This window comes from Lolium perenne, chromosome 6 (assembly GCF_019359855.2).
Source record: "Lolium perenne isolate Kyuss_39 chromosome 6, Kyuss_2.0, whole genome shotgun sequence".
Classification (NCBI taxonomy): Eukaryota; Viridiplantae; Streptophyta; class Magnoliopsida; order Poales; family Poaceae; genus Lolium; species Lolium perenne.
Window position 1 is genome coordinate 129,791,487 of NC_067249.2, and position 17,490 is coordinate 129,808,976.

General features: G+C 48.7%; 2 protein-coding genes across 2 annotated transcripts; one reads left to right on the forward strand and one right to left on the reverse strand.

Moving 5' to 3' along the window:
• The first annotated feature begins 889 nt into the window (after positions 1-889).
• On the forward strand, positions 890-1,507 carry LOC127329083 (protein ALP1-like). The gene has a single exon (XM_051355628.1). The coding sequence runs from the start codon at positions 890-892 to the stop codon at positions 1,505-1,507; it is 618 nt and encodes a 205-aa protein (XP_051211588.1).
• A 1,885-nt stretch (positions 1,508-3,392) lies between these two features.
• Positions 3,393-6,702, reverse strand: LOC127334551 (probable serine/threonine-protein kinase At1g01540). The gene is made up of 7 exons (XM_051361043.2): positions 5,396-6,702; positions 4,817-4,921; positions 4,608-4,730; positions 4,353-4,523; positions 4,136-4,265; positions 3,850-4,062; positions 3,393-3,721 (listed from the first exon to the last, which is right to left on the reverse strand). Exons 1-7 carry the CDS (start codon positions 6,034-6,036, stop codon positions 3,587-3,589), a joined length of 1,518 nt encoding a protein of 505 aa, XP_051217003.1. The 5' UTR covers positions 6,037-6,702; the 3' UTR covers positions 3,393-3,586.
• Between the last annotated feature and the right edge of the window lie 10,788 nt (positions 6,703-17,490).

The following is a 17,490-nucleotide window of genomic DNA, read 5'->3' on the forward strand; positions in this document are numbered from 1 at the left end:
AAAGTGTGCCCCACATGTCTAGTGGGCCGGCCCATTTTCCTGTTGACCGGTCAAACGAGGGCATTCGGCCTGGCCCACGGGCTTAGTGGGCCGGCCCATTTAAAATTTGACCAGTCAACATTAGAGGTTAGGCCCGGCCCACGTGCCTAACGGACCAGCCTAGTTATATAGTTGACCGGTCAAACTAAGTCAGCTGGCCCGGCCCGGAAACTAAATGGGCCAGCCCGCTTAAGGCGTGGCAGGCCTCGTGTGGGCCTACCATCTACCACGGGGTTTCTGCCGGTTAACGCCGTTAACTGCCAGTTAACGGCGTCTGCCACATGTCAGTTTGCATGACGTCAGAAGTCAACAGGCTCCCGATAACACATCTGCAACGGTCCAATTTTCCGTGGCGGAAGGACGCCCGAACGCGACGGACCGACAAAAACGTGGTAGGACTTTGCCTGACGCAGTTTGGACCACAGAACCCATATCGTCGGGTTAGGCCCATAGGCGACGAAAAATGGCCCTTAGTGGACGATTTTGGGACGTTGTCTATTTGAACTTTTCTTGTAGTATTTCTTCATGTCGTCGATCATAACAAGAGGTTCAGAGTCATCCATAACACATTCAGGCGATCCACGGAGACTATCTCTCGGTACTTCCAGCAGGTGTTGTAAGGAATTGAGGAGCTCAGAGGTGAATGATCAAGCCAGCATCAATGAACACACCAACCAAGATCGAGAACAGCTACAGGTGGTTCCCCTATTTTAGGGCGAGTACAAAATCATGTTCCTTCTACCTATCAGATGTGTGGTACTATTAGAAACATGACGGTGTGCTGATTTTTTTACGAGATTGCATTGGGGCTATTGATGATACTCATGTCACTCCAAAGGTACCGAGATCAATGTCTGCATCATTCCGCGGGAGGAAGCACTACACCAGCCAGAACGTGCTATCAGTTGTGGATTTCGATATGAGGTTCACCTACGTGCTTGCTGGGTGGGAGGGTTCAGCTCATGATGCGAGCATCCTGGCCGACAGCTTGTCAAGGCCTGATGGGTTGCAAATCCCTGACGGTAAGTTCTACCTTGGAGATGATGGATATGCATGCCGACCTGGAATTCTACCTCCCTTTAGGAAAACCAGGTACCACCTCAACGAGTTCTCTGCGAAGCACCGACCTCTGAATGCGAGAGAGTTGTTCAATCCCAGACACTCAAGCCTTAGAGTCACCATTGAGAGGGCCTTTGCTGCATTGAAGAACAGGTTCAAGGTCCTTGACCAAAAACCGTTCCACATGTTTGACACTCAGGTAAATCTAGTCCTTGCTTGCTGCATTCTTCACAACTGGATCCTAGTTTGGGGCGAGGATGAGTTCTTCGAAGAGGTTGTCACTTTTGATAAAGTAGAGACCGGCCATGGCATGGACGCATGCGACAATGATGCCTGGAAGGTGAAGAGGCAAGAGTGGGCAGACGCAATGTGGGAAGCTAGAGGCAACACCACATCTGAGAAGAAGTGAAGAAGTGAAGAAGAAGAAGAAGAAGTGAAGATGAAGAAGAACCCCTATGATCCCCTGTTTCTCGAACCCCTTTTCATTCCCCGTATGTTGAACGACCCCGTTATGATACTATGCAATTCATAGTAGCTAGGGAGCATCGTGTTATGAACTACCATTCGTACTAGCTAGGGATGATTTCGTTAACCCCCCTATGATGCTTCATAAGTTTGCAACTATCATGAACTGTGATTTACGTGTGATGGGAGGTGAGAGTATGGTAAGGCTACCCGTCGTAGAGAAGAGTTAACCTTAAGCATGCCTGGATGATACCAAATAAGCCTAATATCATCTCATCGAGATTTGGGCTTGGCTGCAGGCAAACAAACAGAAAGTCCTTCTTGGCCCAGCCGATGCAGCCCGACCTACCAAACAACATGCCAATTTCAGCCCTAGACTCGTTCTGGACGCGCAAGTGTGCTTGCACCGCTGCGCCAGTGAGCCACGAATCAGGCCCAGGCTACCAAACGCGCCCATAGCATCACAATGTTTTAAGTATCGAGAATTTTATTTTTTGTTTTGGTTCTTTGGATGGTGCTGCTGTGTGCATCTTAGTTATGCAGAGACCTAGTGTAATGTTTAAACCTTTTAAGTAATAAAATATTCTTTAACGGAAAAAAATGTTTAGCCTGATTAATTGAAAATAGTCAGTGCTTTTTCACATGCCCTCAATATAGCTAGAAGGCAATTCGCCCTTAATAAAGTGCAAATTCTTCCATACAATTCCTTCCCTTGAGCTGGAGGTCCCCAAGAAAATAGATTTTACTTATGTGGAAATATATGCAAGTCCCACGAGTAGTTCAAACAGATTCAAGACAATCTTGTAACAAGAAAACCATTTTAAATCAATTATTTTGAATCAGAAGAGTACATAACTACTGGTTAGATTTCTGAATACAGAGAAAGATAGTTTTGTCATACTTCCCGTCTTTCCTCGGATTCTTTATAGCATTGCATTATCTTTGCTCTTCTTTTCCTTCTGTCTGCATCTTAGCCAAACTGTCAAAGCTGTTCTCATTGAGCTGGCTAAGCTCTCTCCATTATTGCTATGGTATTCTTCCTTAAAAATCAAGATCTGAACATGCAAAATTGTTGCTATTGGCAGTTTGCAGGCCTGTCAATGCATGACTTTTAACGAGAGGTGCATACTTTCTGTGTGCTGCATTAAGAAAAAAATAGAAAAAAATGCAGTCTAGCTCATGACATGTCGGCAGGCCACGTTTTTGTTTCAGTTCTGGAAAATAAAAGCTTTGTAGCTTTTGTGTTCTGATATTTATTAGTACTTGAGACAAGCATGCCAGGCAGGTGACCATATAGTACTATGGACTACAGACCAAATAATTCGTCACAGAACAGCCTGATGCATGTTTTCACATGTTCCAACAAGATCAGTAACAAAGGAAAAAATACTGAATTAGATTAATGTAGATGATGCCATCAGTGAACAGACAACTTCCTATCTTGGTCCTTTCACTCCTTCTATCTTCTCCGATACCGAGTTCATAAATTACAACAAATGAAATGTGACGAGGAACTAATCTCAGAAATAAATCTAGAAATGATAAAGCCTTAATGAGTGTTGTACTTCAAAATAGAAAGCAAAAGAGTTCCATTTTTTGTAGGAAACCTTCCCTAAGGTTATTTGCGGGCAGTTGGGCACATGAATAATCACATTTATTTACATCTAATTTGCTGAGTTTCTCTTGAAACATCCAAAATCACAGCACGCATCCACAAGTTCTTTCAGCCTTTCAGGACATAACACAAGCGGCCGCTGGCTCGTTCTTAACCAAAGGCTACCTGAGGGATTTAACAGCACTCTGTTGTTAACTTAAAATATCGTGGCAGCTTTACGACGCAAGATCATCTCCAGTTGGATAAATAACAAGGGAATTAACACTAGTGCTATTGCGTTACTTTGACGACATATACAGATGATGTCATTATCTCCACCAAACTGAGGGCAGCTTGCGGCTTCACCAGATACTATCGCTATTCAGATATTCATGGGATTTTACATTGATTTGGTAATTGGACGAATACCTAGGCTACATTGTTTTTCCATCTGAAAGGTTGATCGCCATTGTCCAAAGTTCTGTCCATTTCGCCTTCCCCTGTTCTGTTAGTTGGTTGCTCGGGCAACCTTGCCTGCGCAGGAGCTCTACCGCCTCGGCGTTCCTGAGATTAGCGATAAAAGCAAGTAGATGAAGACTTGTTCATATGTTTCTATGTCTTTATGGTCCTAAATGTGCATATCAAATGAAAGTTTCAGATTATGAAATGAACGTATGCTTTTATGGACTTACATCTCTGTTGTAGGGGAAATCGTCAACTTCAAGCATGTGAATGATCTGGCCAATCTTTGGCCTCTTGGAAGCATCAGGGTCCACACATCGCAGCGCCACCAGCAGAGCCTTCTTCACTGCTCTAGAGGTAGGCTTCTGGGGCATTTTCGGATCCACCACCCCCTCAGAATTTCTGGTGCTTACCATTGTCTTCAACCAATCAACTAAGTTTACCTGCACATAATTGATAAATACAGTTTACAAGCTCATAAAACAGCAATGGCTATAAGTAGGCAGAATGACTAACCTCTCCAGGTGGCCTGTTATAATCCACTGGTACTCTACCACATATTATCTCCATAATAAGAATCCCAAAACTATACACATCGCTTGTTTCATTTAACATCCCGGTCCCCGCATACTCCGGAGCAACGTACCTGCAACGAGGAAGAAGAAATTAGAAACCATTAATCCATCCCACATTATAAAGCCACCAAAGGTGCAGCGCACACATAGAAACTAACCCGAAAGTTCCCATAACTCGTGTAGTTACATAGCTGTTCTCTGAGCCTAAGAGTTTTGCAAGTCCAAAATCAGAGAGCTTAGCATTCCAGTTCTTATCGAGAAGAATGTTGCTTGACTTGACGTCCCGGTGAACCACCTTTGGCTCAAGCCCCTCGTGCAAATACATTAGTCTACAGAGTGTCAGACATTTATGTGACTAGGCAAAATGACAGTGATAATCAATAATCCACGACAACAGGCAGAGCTACACTAACCCTTTTGCTGTTCCTAGTATGATCTTCATCCTATGTTCCCATGTAAGAGGGCTTACAGGACCAACATCCCCATGGAGCCATTGTTCCAAGTTCCCGTTGTCAACATACTCGTACACGAGCATCCTAAAATGAACAATATAAGCAACATTTACATCGCCCGAATTGTTGATTCTACAACTTAGCAAAGTAATAAAACAGTGTGCACATACCTCTGATTCCCCTCGGCACAGTATCCTAGAAGGCGCACGAGGTTCTTGTGCCGAACACGGCCAATTGCTTCAACCTCCACCTTGAATTCTTTCTCTGCCTGCCCCCTAACAAGTTAAGCAAACCAGAATTTTCATTAGTCTAAAAAACACACTTATAATAGTGACCAATGGAAGGCAGTCATAAGCATTTGAACATATATATGTATATATTGATCTGTATATGATTTAATCTGATTCCGGAAATGTACATCTCAATACAGACTGAAGACATTGGCTATGAACAATATCTGAATTATAAAGAAAAAATATAACTCCTACTACTAATTTGCTAAACCTAACTTACAGGCTACAGTCCACCGGGCATCTGGTACCAATACCAACAACACACATAAAGGCTTCTTGATTTGGAGCACCGACAAATTCAAATTGGTGAGGGTGTTTTTAATTGATCCCTAGACGTGGCAATCACAGTCAGAGACATTTGACTGTTGACACCACTAGGAACTAGGAATGTCATCCAACATAGCAAGTTACTGTAAAATTTCCAGGGCAAGAGTTATGTGAATAGTAGCAAGGTACCTGTTGTTGAGCAAGTTCTTGACACCGACCTGCGTGCCGTTCTCGAGCACACCGTGGTACACGATCCCGTACCCGCCCTCGCCGATCACGTTCTCGTCCGCGAACATTCCTGTAGCCGTCTCCAGCTCCTTGAGCGTGTACCAGTGGCCCCACCCCAGGTGAGACACCTCCGGCATCGCCGGCGGCGCGTGGTCCGCCGCGCCGTTGCGGCTCTCGCTGCTGCTGCCCTGCGACGACGGTCCGCCGTCGCTCCGGTGGCTGTGGTGCGGGGGCTCCTCCGGGTACGTCGTGCGGTGCTCCTTGACGGTGGCTGTCTGAACGGGCCCGGAAGGCGGGGCCATGGGGAACTGAAGTACCTGCGCGAGTGGCATCTTCGTGGCGGCGGCCACGGAGCGGGAGGGGACTTCTTGGATGTCCTTTGAGGCCTTGACCTTGGCGGCGTCCTTCGGAGGAGCGGAGACGGGGAGGTGGTGGACAGGGGCAGTCGGCCTCCGCTGCCGCCGCCGGCGCGAGGCGAGGAAGCAGAGCAGGGAGATGACGACAAGGAGCAGCACGAAGGCGGCGCCGACGGCGATGCCCACGAGCACCCACATGCGGAGCCCGAACACCACCGTGCTCTGGGACAGCTCCGAGTCCGACATCAGTGGGAGCTGCCGGTACACCTTCTTCGTCCTCTCAAAATTGGCGGATCTCTGCAGCGACCTCGGGTAATTAAGCCGGAAACGTCGGATTCTACGGCGCACACAGCATCAAGCTTTGTCGGATTTTCGACACGGTAGTGCTTGCTGGAAAGAGAAAGTTGATTCGGGTGGGTGATCGGTTGCAAAAGGAAGGGGGGAGGATGTTGAGGGGCAACAATGTGGTTGCAAAGATTGGATATGCTTGCTCGGAAAGTGAAGAGCGGTGGATGGTTCGGTCGGTGTGAGGGAAATTTTGGATTGTGGTGAGATGAGAGAGAGAAACAAATATGGTGCGGCCGGCCGGTGGTTGGTGTGATGGAAATTGCAGGGGCAAAAGAAATGCAGAGAAGAAGATTACTGAACACGAACAGATGGTTGCTTGCTTGCTGATAGATATTGGTACTACTAGACTAGCTAGAGTGAGAAACTGAGAATGACAATCGAATGCGAGGAGGTAGAAGACGGGGAGAGTGAGACACGACTGGCTAGAGGAGTAATTGGGAAGTAATGAGGGCAGTGCTGCTTTGCATGCATGGACGCAGGGTGGAGGCGAAGAAGCCAGGCGCAATGCAAAATTCAAAGCCTACAGGATTACAAGAAGAAGGAGAAGGGGGGCAGCGGCAATTATTTTTTATTAGGTGGGTTAGTGAGGATTGACGAGTATTCTTTGCTCATCTGCTGGAGGAGCTGTCATGGAGAGCATGTTGCAGCTTTTCTATCCTAAAATTCACATGTATGTATCTAAGCTTTTGCAAGGTGCTGCTTTGGGTCCCCGAACTCATCCATTTCATGTCATGGAGAGGCATGGCATGGAAAACTGAGATCATCTCCACCGGTGAGCCCAATAGCACTTCTGATAGCAATTTGAGGGCTGGTGGTAAAATTTGGCTCATACCGGCGTGTTCAATAAAGCATCGGCGCCGTTTCGAGCCCAGTAAAACCGCTAGCAACCCCGTGCCGGTCGAGGTGCATCGAGCCACGTAAGAAAATGTCCACGCGGGCCCCGGCCATCAGCGATACATGGCACCGGTCGCGTTTTAAAGACGTGTCGCCGGAAACCAAGGCAGCAAGGAGGGCAGGTGCCGTATGAACACCCACGCGTTGGTGACCTAACTCCCTGTGTGGCATCAATGTTGGCCGGTGCGGCTACATTATACCCCCATCAACCCCACTGTCTCCGCCGAACCCTAGCCACCGCCGTCTCCGCCTAACCCTAGCCACTGTCGTCTCCGCCCAACCTTAGTCACCGCCGTCTCGAATCCATGGTGCACAACTACGAGGCCAGGCGGTTCAACCACACGGGCCGCCGGAGCTGGTGGTTAGGCCGCAGCGTCGATGGGATGCTAGCGGCATACGGCTACCGGCCCCGCATCCACGGTGATCCGCCACGTTGGCCTGTGTACTTCCCGCAGGCGCAACGCATGGCGGCGCCTGGGCGCGCACGGACACGGGCGGTGTCGGGCGCCTCTCGATCCGGCTCGTCCGGGTTCGGTGGCCGGCAGCACTCGACGTCGTACGCAAGGCCGTCCGGCGGCGTTGTCATCCTCGACGGTGCGCATGCAAGGCGGCTCCTCCGCACCGGTGAAGAAGGAACCTGACTCGCTTCCACGCCGACGGCTCAAACTCCGCCACCCCAAGGAGGAAGACTTACACCCGCCGCCGCTGAAGCCGAAAAAGTGGTGGGAGATGGAGCTGGAGTCGCAGACGGCCTACCGTGGCCCCGACGACCCGACAGACGTAGCACCTACTCATCAGCCGCTCCGTCAACGAGGACTACCGGCAGGTGACGTACAACGCGTGAGAAGCGGAGCTCTGGTCTGCCTGGGACTCCAGCAACTTCATCGACCTCGTCGCCGCTGCTCCTTCTCCACCACCGGCGCCTAAAGAGGAGGAGGACGGCTGGGAGTTCTCCGACAACAACGGCGATGGCGCAGAAAGCGGCGACTACAACACCTTCAACCGCCGCTAGTTTACTTCGTGCTCTCTGTCTTTTGTATAAAGTCGCCGTATTTTGTGCAAACTCACCGTCTTTTGTAGAAATAGAATGAAATTCGTCGTCCATTTGTGTTTTTGAATTTTTGACGTTTATTGAGGCTGCCATATTGGGGCCCCTGATGTGGGAAACCCTTCCACAAACGGAGAAACGTGTGTCGATGTCCCCTATACGTGTTTGCCGGTGTCTATTTGGGAGCCACCGGTGGAGATGATCTGAAGTCTAAATTAATTAATATGTATGTAATTTTGCAACAACAACAATAACAACAAAAACCGCAAGAAGCTAGTATTCCAAATAATTATTCACCAACCATCCTATATAGTCTAATTATTCAAGGTTCTACTATGATTTGGTCTAATCTATATTCCGGAAATACTTTGCACACTTTATATTCCACCAACCATACTATTTAGTCTATCAACAATTTCAATTTCATAATTCCACGTAAATAAATTACGTCATGGGATTTCCTTTTTCTAAGAACAGATCATATGAAACTTCGTGTGTGGTAAATCCAAGATGAAAATGTAGGATTTTTTTTCGAAATGGGGAAAAATCGCCCCATCTTCTATTATATAGTGCCTATAGTTTTTTGGCACGGAAATTAGCGCAAAAGTATTTTTTACACAAGACCCCTAGCTGAACGATTTGAGATCAACGTAAAATTCGAGAAATCCATATCTTCCTAACTTACCATAACAAATTCCACAATCTCTCTTGTTGATTCTCCATATATATGCATCCAAGTTCAATTAAGGAAAATAAAAATATTGTTGCCTAATTTTATGGAATTGCTGCGCCATGCATTATGAATTTCAATTAATTATTTTCAATTTTATATGGATTTTTTCTCACGCATGTTGTGTGGGAGCTGAACGGGGGAGGGGGTAATTGAAAAAAAAAACAAGCTACAACCTTATATTCCGAAACAAATGCCAAAAGTCTATACGCACTATAGAAAGGAACGGAGGGAGTATTAGATTATTCGCAACATCTTACAAAAGCAATACAAAAGATCAAACTCGAAGCCACATTGCTAAACCTACAAAGGGGTGAAGGGGGTGACAATACATCAAACCATATCATCCAAACAACCAAATGCCTTCCCAAGCCGATCAATAGCAAGTGAGAAGCACATCCAGTCAAGTAGACTCTTAGCGCACGTCAACACACACGCCACAGAAAATGCTACCGTCGTCTTCCTCGCACCCATCTTCAAGAGAGATCACCGCATTGACCTTGTCAGACCTGCCGGCTTTAGAAACCTAAGAACATAGTTTCAAAACATAACACATCGCAATTAACAATGGATTTTTTGAACTTAGATGTACAACACCTACGACATAAGGCTTATGTTGTAGTTTTTCGAGAAAACACAAAAACTTTAAATTCATTTCATTGATAGATAGAAGTTGCTTATACACCCAGAAGGGATACACCCAAGTACCACCCTATAGCTAAGGGCATCTCCAACGGGGGCGACACATTTCAGAGTCCGAAAATATCCGCGTGTGTTCGTTTTCGGGGTGGCTCCAGCGGCACGACGCATTTTTTTCTTCTCAATTTCCCATTTTTTATAACATGAAAACATAATTTACATAGTAAAAGAAAGGAAAATAAAAACTCTAAGAAAGCCTGCGCCTACTGTTCTCCTCGTCGCTGTCGATCACGACGAGCTCCGGTACCACCCACGACTAGTTGGGAAGTGGCAGAACATACGCCGGTACCGCCAGCGGTGGTGGAGGTGGAGGAGCCCAGGCCTGTGGTAGAGGTGGAGGTGGAGGATCCTAGGCCTATGGTGGACGTGGAGGTGGAGGAGCCCAGGCCTGTGGTGGAGGTGGAGGAGCCCAGGCCGGAGGTGGAGGCCCCCACGGTTTGTACGGCGGAGGTGGGGGCGGAGGTTGAACCGATGGCGTGGCCGAGTCCTGTAGCGCCAGTCGTAGGGCTTCTTCCTCTGTGAGGACCGACGGCATGATGCCGGTGGTGTACCGGGGCAGCGGCTACACAGGTCGGTCCACCTCCGAGACGAGGACGCCGAGCCTCGCTATCTCGTCGTCCGTCATGTTGTCCGGGTACTCAAACTCCCGGCCCTCCACCATGGCCAACTGCCATTCCTGGAAAATGCACGCGACATAGTCGTCGTTATCGTCCTTGGCCTCCTCGTTTTGGTACGCTAGCGCCTCGTTGTAGTCCTCCTCATTGTCGTCCTGTGCAGGCGTCAGCGCCTGCCGTCTTCGACGATGAGGCACCGGTGGACGGTCAAAGGGGAAGTCCCTGTCGCCCAAGAAGCCCGCCCTCCTCCTCGGATCCTTCTCGGACCCGAGATAGCTGCGCGAGGTGTCGGAGTCGATGGCGTAGCTAGGCGGGATCGGCGCGGAGGTCCGGTGGCAGGTACCGCCTCCTTCGCCGGATCTCAGCGCTCATATCTGGCTCGCGCGCAGACATGGGAGGGACGGGCACCCGGCGGTAGCTGAGCCGCCAGGCATGTGCACACCCCCAGGCGTCGCACGGTGTCAAGTTCGCGTGCATCAACCGCCCCACGCTGACGGGCAGCGGCACCCTGTGAGGCCGCTCCACCTTCTTGGTGCTGCTGCCGGACGCCTTGCAGTTGTTCTTCTTCTTCCCCTTGGTGTTGCGGCCGCGCGCGGCGGTGGTGGTGGGAGTGAAGGTGTGGGCGATGGCAGGAACGATGCAGGTGGACTTTCAAGGCCGGCCGCGCGCGGGAAATGATGCCATTGAAGGTGGCGTAGAAGCACAGCCGCCGCCCGCCAGTGCGCACGCAGAAGAGGCAGCCGCGACATTGATGGCGAAGGATGCGGCACAGATGCGGAAGCGCTGACCGCGAAAACGATGCCCTCGATACAGGCTCGTGCTAGGCGGACCCGGTGGAAAAGCGAGCGGTCACTTTGGACGTTCGTGCAACGTCCGCCGCGACGCATTTCAGGCGTATATACGTGCCGGGTACGCGTCGCTGCGGCGATGCGTCGCCCCGCTGGAGTGGTGTCAGATGCATTATCGATCCGAGCGGACGCAAACAGTCGCTTGTGTCGTCCCGTTGGAAATGCCCTAAACATGAGGAACGATTGCCACAAGACTCAACACCGGGATATTCACTTTGGCTCATTGTTGTGGGTATACTTCATGGGTGTACCATCGACAGTGCCTAGATCCGGCAAGCCCGGGTGGCCCATAGATGGTGATGTGGCATGTGGCCCATCGGGCGGCCCAGTTGTTGTTGATCCTGAAGGATGAAGTCCGGCCCAGGAGAAGGGAGCCGGATCCGACCGACCTCAGGAGGAACCCGGATCCATGAAGGCCCGTTAGGAACCCGGATCTGGTACGCCGTATAGAGGAAGGCGGATCCTTGACGTACACGGCAAGACGTTGTACCGTAGTTAGGCATCCTGTATCCGGCTAGGACTCTCCATGTAAACCCTAGATCCGTGCGCCTTTATAAGCCAGATCCCGGGAGCCCTAGAGGCACAACCACAACTCATTATAACATCGCGAAAGCGCCCAGATAATTCCAGACAAGCAGCAGTAGGCCCTTTCATCGTGCAAGTGTTCCGAAGCTGGGTAAATCGCGTACCACCGTCCCGTGTGCACTCCGCCCTATGGCCCCTACTTCTTCTCCCCCTCGTGAGGATCCCTCCTCCGAGGCACCGTCGATTAGGCAACGACAGTTGGCGCCCACCGTGGGGCCTGCGGCGTATGGAGGCCGGAACCGGGAGGGTTCCGCCATGGGAAGCTACGACGACACCATCGCTGTGGGGCGCGTCCTTTACGCCGGAAATCTGCCGATCGTCCCTCCGGATGAGTGCTGGATTCCGGCTAAGACAAACCCCATCAAGCTCTCCATCGTCCCAGTTGGCGGCATACACATCTTCATCGGGGAAACCGTCGATTCCGACGGAAACCCACTGGTAATGCCTGACGCGACCGCCGCTGAGCAGGACGCAGTCGCGAAGATCCGATCTGAGATGCAGGAGCTTCCCAAGGAAGATTCCGCCTTGGATCTGGAAATTTCAAAGCCCACCCAATCCGCCCCTGAGCAGGAAATAAAGGTGGAAGACCAATGCAGATCCGCCTGGGTCTCCCAGGTGTTAGAGAAGCTAAGGTGTCACTTCGTACACTTCTTGGCCCACACCGCCGGAACCGCCCCTCAAGAAGCCGGAGCTGGTCCCGAGCAGGTCGAGGTACCGGAAAACAACGTTGCTCCGGATCAGAACGAACCTGTCGGAGAAAGCGGAACTCCGGTTGAAGAGTCGATTCTGGGCAACCTAAGCCCAATTTCCGGGGATACCCCCTCCATGGATACTGAAGAGTTCGATCACAAGTTAAGGGATACGGATACGGTGATCAGCCTGAAGTTGAATCCGCCCAGCCTAAGCAGGTTCTTGCAACCTTGGCGGCGCTGGATCAACGCGAATCAGAAGATGAAAACACCCACTCCGATCCCCAGCCATCCCGTCAAGGATCTCCACTTTCGTGGGAACGACCGCATAGGGAAGTCCTGTCCCCTGAAGAGATGGTGGAACAAGCAGGCATGGACGCAATCTATCACTCGGATATTCTCAACTAGCCCATTACTCCCGAAGACGCAGAAGCGCTAGAAGCCAAGAGACTGGAGATGCTGGCCACAGCCAAGAAATTCGCCAACACTGCAACCGCGATGCTTGACGAAAGGAAGGAAGCCGCAATCTTTGTGGAAGGTTTTCTCCAGCGCGAGCAGGAGGTGGACGAAGGACTGGTGAAAGTCAAGCAACTCCGGAAGCATTGGGAGGACAAGATCGCTGAGGCTCAACAGGAGGTCGATAAAATCCGGCGAGAAAATATAGCTCCCCGTAAGATCACCTTCGTGACTCCGACCGAACAGCAGCCGTTGGCCACTCCAAAGGACAATATGCAGAAGGCCGCGGAGATCTTGAAGAAAAAGGACGAGGAGATCGACATCAACTACGTCCGTACGCTTGTCGCTTCAGCAATGAAGCAGCAGAGCAAGGCAGACACTTCGCGCAAGTTGGAATCCAACCCGGAGCATTGCGTCTCTACTGCGCAGAAGGACGCCTACGACAATCACCATCGAGATGACGAATCGCGAACCGGATCCTCGGAACGCAAAAGGAAAACCAGAGAACACCCAAATCCAATCCCTGTACCATCAAAGACGCCTCCGCCAGATCCAAGAAAGGGAAAGGATGCGATGTACACTGGTAAGGACAAGTACCGCAATCCCTCTCCTCCGCCCAATGGATATCCGCGTCCTCCACCCCCTCGTCGCCGTAGTCCAGCCGGAAACACCAGGCCCCATGGACCTGGTGAAATCAATATCCGCGACAACGTGCTACCCTCAAGGAACAGGGCCAGGGAGTGAACGCCGGAACCTCGCCGGAGCCAGAAGAACAACCGCGAGCCGGAGCACAGGAGGAGTCGGAACGAAGACCGCGACCCGGAACCTCGCAGAAGCCGGAACGGCCATGGCAGCCAGCGCCAAGGCGAAGGCAGTCACCGAAGCCGGAGCCAGCATCGTGAGGGGCGAGGAGAGTCCGATGGCGGAAGCAAAAGGTCGGATCGGCCCCCTTGCAGGTCTCCCTCACCACCACCAAGCGGTGGAGGCGGAGGTGGAGGCGGAGGCGGTGGTCGGAGATCTTGCTCGCGCTCACAATCTCCCCGCCACGGCTCGCGTGACGCGCGGGAATGCCTCAACAAATACAGAACTGACTACATCGGCCCGAAGTGCTTTGGCAGGATGATTCGAGAGGAACCAAAGCCAAGGATGAACCTCAAGCTACCCGGAAACCTGAAGCATTATGATGGCACGGAAAGGCCGGATACCTGGATTGAGGATTACTACAATGCAGTAACCTTCGCCGGAGGAATCCCTAATATCGCCTGCCGCATGCTTCAGCTGTACCTTGTAGGTTGATACGTCTCCGACGTATCGATAATTTCTTATGTTCCATGCCACATTATTGATGTTATCTACATGTTTTATGCACACTTTATGTCATATTCGTGCATTTTCTGGAACTAACCTATTAACAAGATGCCGAAGTGCCGATTCTGTTTTCTGCTGTTTTGGTTTCGAAATCCTAGTAACGAAATATTCTCGGAATCGGACGAAATCAACGCCTGTGTTCCTATTTTACCCGGAAGCATGCAGAACACTCGAGAACCGCCAGAGAAGGGTGGCAGTGCCACAACACCACTACCCGGCGAGTCCTTGGTGGGGGGGCGCGCACCCGTAGGGTGTGGGCCGCCATTCGACCTTCCTGCGCTGCCTCTTCGCCTATAAGAAGCCCCTGGATCAGAAAACCCTACACCGATTGACGAAACCCACAGAAACCTTCCAGAGCCGCCGCCATCGCGACGCCAAGATCTGGGGGACAGGATCTCTGTTCCGGCACGCTGCCGGAGCGGGGAAGTGCCCCCGGAAGGCTTCTCCATCGACACCGCTGCCATCTCCACCGCCATCTTCATCACCGCTGCTGCTCCCATGAGGAGGGAGTAGTTCTCCATCGAGGCTCGGGGCTGTACCGGTAGCTATGTGGTTAATCTCTCTCCATGTACTTCAATACAATGATCTCATGAGCTGCTTTACATGATTGAGATTCATCTGAGTTTTGTATCACTACTATCTATGTGCTACTCTAGCAATGTTATTAAAGTAGTTCTATTCCTCCTGCACGTGTGTAATGGTGACAGTGTGTGCACCGTGTTAGTACTTGGTTTGTGCTATGATCATGATCTCTTGTAGATTATGGAGTTAATTATTGCTATGATAATATTGATGTGATCTATTCCTCCTACATATGCATGAAGGTGACAGTGTGCATGCTATGCTAGTACTTGGTTTAGTAGCGTTGATCTATCTTACACTAAAGGTTACTTAAACATGAGCATTATTGTGGAGCTTGTTAACTCCGGCATTGAGGGTTCGTGTAATCCTACGCAATGTGTTCATCATCCAACAAAAGTGTAGAGTATGCATTTATCTATTCTGTTATGTGATCAATGTTGAGAGTGTCCACTAGTGAAAGTGTAATCCCTAGGCCTTGTTCCTAAATACTGCTGAGTTACTACTGCTTGTTTACTGTTTTACTGCGTTATTACTGCTGCAATACCACCACCATCAACTACACGCCAAGCACTTTTACGCACCGTTACTCTTTGCTCATATATATTTATACCACCTGTATTTCACTATCTCTTCGCCGAACTAGTGCACCTATTTGGTGTGTTGGGGACACAAGAGACTTCTTGCTTTGTGGTTGCAGGGTTGCATGAGAGGGATATCTTTGACCTCTTCCTCCCTGAGTTCGATAAACCTTGGGTGATCCACTTAAGGGAAAACTTGCTGCTGTTCTACAAACCTCTGCTCTTGGAGGCCCAACACTGTCTACAGGAAAAGGAGGGGGCGTAGACATCAAGGACTTTTCTGGCGCCGTTGCCGGGGAGGAAAGGTAAAAGGCACTCATACTTCGGTTCCAGGTAAAGTACTTTTCTGGCGCCATTGTGTTTGTGCTCGAAGCTATTTCCTTTAGATCCTGCAATTGCAACTTTTTGTTTCTTGTTTACACTAGTTTGGCATAATGGACAACAATGAGCTTCTTGTTCTATTTCCTGATTTAAAACATGGATTGTTTGATGCGAAAATTAAAAAACCTATGAAATCTTCTTTGCATGCTGGTAGTAATATTAGTATGAACGCTTTGAACACCATTGTTGACAATAATATAGAAAGTTCTAAGCTTGGGGAAGCTGGTTTTCATGATATTTTTAGTCCCCCAAGCATTGAGGAGAAAATTTTCTTTGATGATACTTTGCCTCCTATTTATGATGATAATGATAGTGGTCTTTTGGTGCCACCTACTATGGAGAGTAAATTTTGTTGTGATTATACTATGCCTCCAACACTTGATGAGAATAATAATGATAGCTACTATGTTGAATTTGCTCCCACTATTACTAATAAAATTGATTATGCTTATGTGGAGAGTAATAATTTTATGCATGAGACTCATGATAAGAATGCTTTATGTGATAGTTATATTGTTGAGTTTTCTCATGATACTACTGAAAGTTATTATGAGAGAGGAAAATATGGTTGTAGAAATTTTCATGTTACTAAAACACCTCTCTATGTGCTGAAATTTTTTAAGCTACACTTGTTTTATCTTCCTATGCTTGTTACTTTGCTCTTCATGAACTTGTTTATTTACAAGATTCCTATGCATAGGAAGCATGTTAGACTTAAATGTGTTTTGAATTTGCCTCATGATGCTCTCTTTTGCTTCAAATACTATTTCTTATGAGTGCATCATTAAAACTGCTGAGCCCATCTTAATGGCTATAAAGAAAGAACTTCTTGGGAGATAACCCATGTGTTATTTTGCTACAGTACTTTGTTTTATATTTGTGTCTTGGAAGTTGTTTACTACTGTAGCAACCTCTCCTTATCTTAGTTTTGTGTTTTGTTGTGCCAAGTAAAGTCTTTGATAGTAAAGTAAGTACTAGATTTGGATTACTGCACAGTTCCAGATTTCTTTGCTGTCACGAATCTGGGTCTACCTCCCTGTAGGTAGCTCAGAAAATTAAGCCAATTTACGTGCATGATCCTCAGATATGTACGCAACTTTCATTCAATTTGAGCATTTTCATTTGAGCAAGTCTGGTGCCATTTTAAAATTCGTCAATACGAACTGTTCTGTTTTGACAGATTCTGCCTTTTATTTCGCATTGCCTCTTTTGCTATGTTGGATGAATTTCTTTGATCCACTAATGTCCAGTAGCATTATGCAATGTCCAGAAGTGTTAAGAATGATTGTGTCACCTCTGAATATGTCAAATTTATATTGTGCACTAACCCTCTAATGAGTTGTTTCGAGTTTGGTGTGGAGGAAGTTTTCAAGGATCAAGAGAGGAGTATGATGCAACATGATCAAGGAGAGTGAAAGCTCTAAGCTTGGGGATGCACCCGGTGGTTCACCCCTGCATATTTCAAGAAGACTCAAGCATCTAAGCTTGGGGATGCCCAAGGCATCCCCTTCTTCATCGACAAATTATCAGGTTCCTCCCCTGAAACTATATTTTTATTCCATCACATCTTATGTGCTTTTCTTGGAGCGTCTGTTTGTTTGTTTCTATTTTTATTTTTGTTTGAATAAATGCTTGTGTGGGAGAGAGACACGCTCCGCTGGTTCGTATGAACACATGTGTTCTTAGCTCATAATATTCATGGCGAAGTTTCTTCTTCGTTAAATTGTTATATGGTTGGAATTGGAAAATGATACATGTAGTAATTGCTATAATGTCTTGGGTAATGTGATACTTGGCAATTGTTGTGCTCATGTTTAAGCTCTTGCATCATATGCTTGGCACCCATTAATGAAGAAATACATAGAGCATGCTAAAATTTG